The 850-nt window shown below is 32.5% G+C and overlaps 1 protein-coding gene across 4 annotated transcripts in view; it reads right to left on the bottom strand.

The window, feature by feature from the left end:
* Positions 1 to 325: 325 nt before the first annotated feature.
* Positions 326 to 850, bottom strand: part of TUBGCP5 (tubulin gamma complex associated protein 5) — a 64,763-nt gene continuing 64,238 nt past the window's right edge. For 3 of the 4 annotated variants that reach the window (XM_023519288.1, XM_023519289.1, XM_023519290.1), the window contains one exon: positions 332 to 472. In XM_023519288.1, the coding sequence (XP_023375056.1) occupies positions 426 to 472 (47 nt within the window). In that variant the 3' untranslated portion in view covers positions 332 to 425. Of the gene's footprint in view, positions 473 to 850 lie in introns of all 4 variants that reach the window. The other variant, XM_003800154.3, reaches the window with a different exon arrangement.

Here is an 850-nt window from a genome sequence, read left to right as displayed (position 1 = left end):
GAAAAAGAATTTTAAGTATTATAGTTTTAATACCACTAATTACATTTTCAAAGATAATATAATTTACATGTAAAAGTGTCAATAAAATAAATCTTATCTTACAATAGGATATGTGAGTATAAACAGCCTATATGCACTGTACATTATTTATACAACTTTACATACACACGCAATAATTTCCAGAGAAAATAGCTACAACCCATTGATCTAGGTTTTAAATAAGTTTTTTTTTTTTTTTTGCCAGGCTGGGTTTGAACCCACTACCTCTGGCATATGGGGCCGACGTCCTACCCTTTTGAGCCACAGGCACCACCCGGTTGTAAATAAGTTTTAAAAATGAACCAAATAAAACGATTCCACATTTAGGCTGGATGTGGTGGAATGAACAAACTTGAACTCTGAGACATTTATTACATTGAAGATATTTAACTTTGTTCCATGCCAGCCATGAGTGACAGTGTTAGAGATTCCACTGTGGGAAGAATAAAAATAAGGTTAAAAAAGGAGGCTTCAATATTTAAAATGAATAAGGTTGTTGATAAGAACAGGCAGTTCCCAAGTTATAAACATTTGACTTATGCACCATTTGCCCTTACAAATAGGGGCTACTACACAGTAGGTTACAAATATCCAACTGACATGTGACTCTCACTTATAATGGAGGTGATTACAGGTAATAGGTAAATGTACTCATTCCAGCTTACACACAAATTCAACTTAAAAACAAACCTACAGAACCTATTTTGTTCATAACTCAAGGGCTGCCTGTATTTAAACATGTTTTTATTTTTAATTAAATACAAATTATTTAAAAAAAATTTTTTTTTTTCAGACAGAGCCTCAAGCTGTC

This window comes from Otolemur garnettii, unplaced genomic scaffold, assembly GCF_000181295.1.
Source record: "Otolemur garnettii isolate 467f Iridium unplaced genomic scaffold, OtoGar3 scaffold00170, whole genome shotgun sequence".
NCBI lineage: Eukaryota > Metazoa > Chordata > Mammalia > Primates > Galagidae > Otolemur > Otolemur garnettii.
The sequence above is the reverse complement of the archived record's forward strand: the minus strand, read 5'-3'. Positions and strand labels throughout refer to the sequence as shown.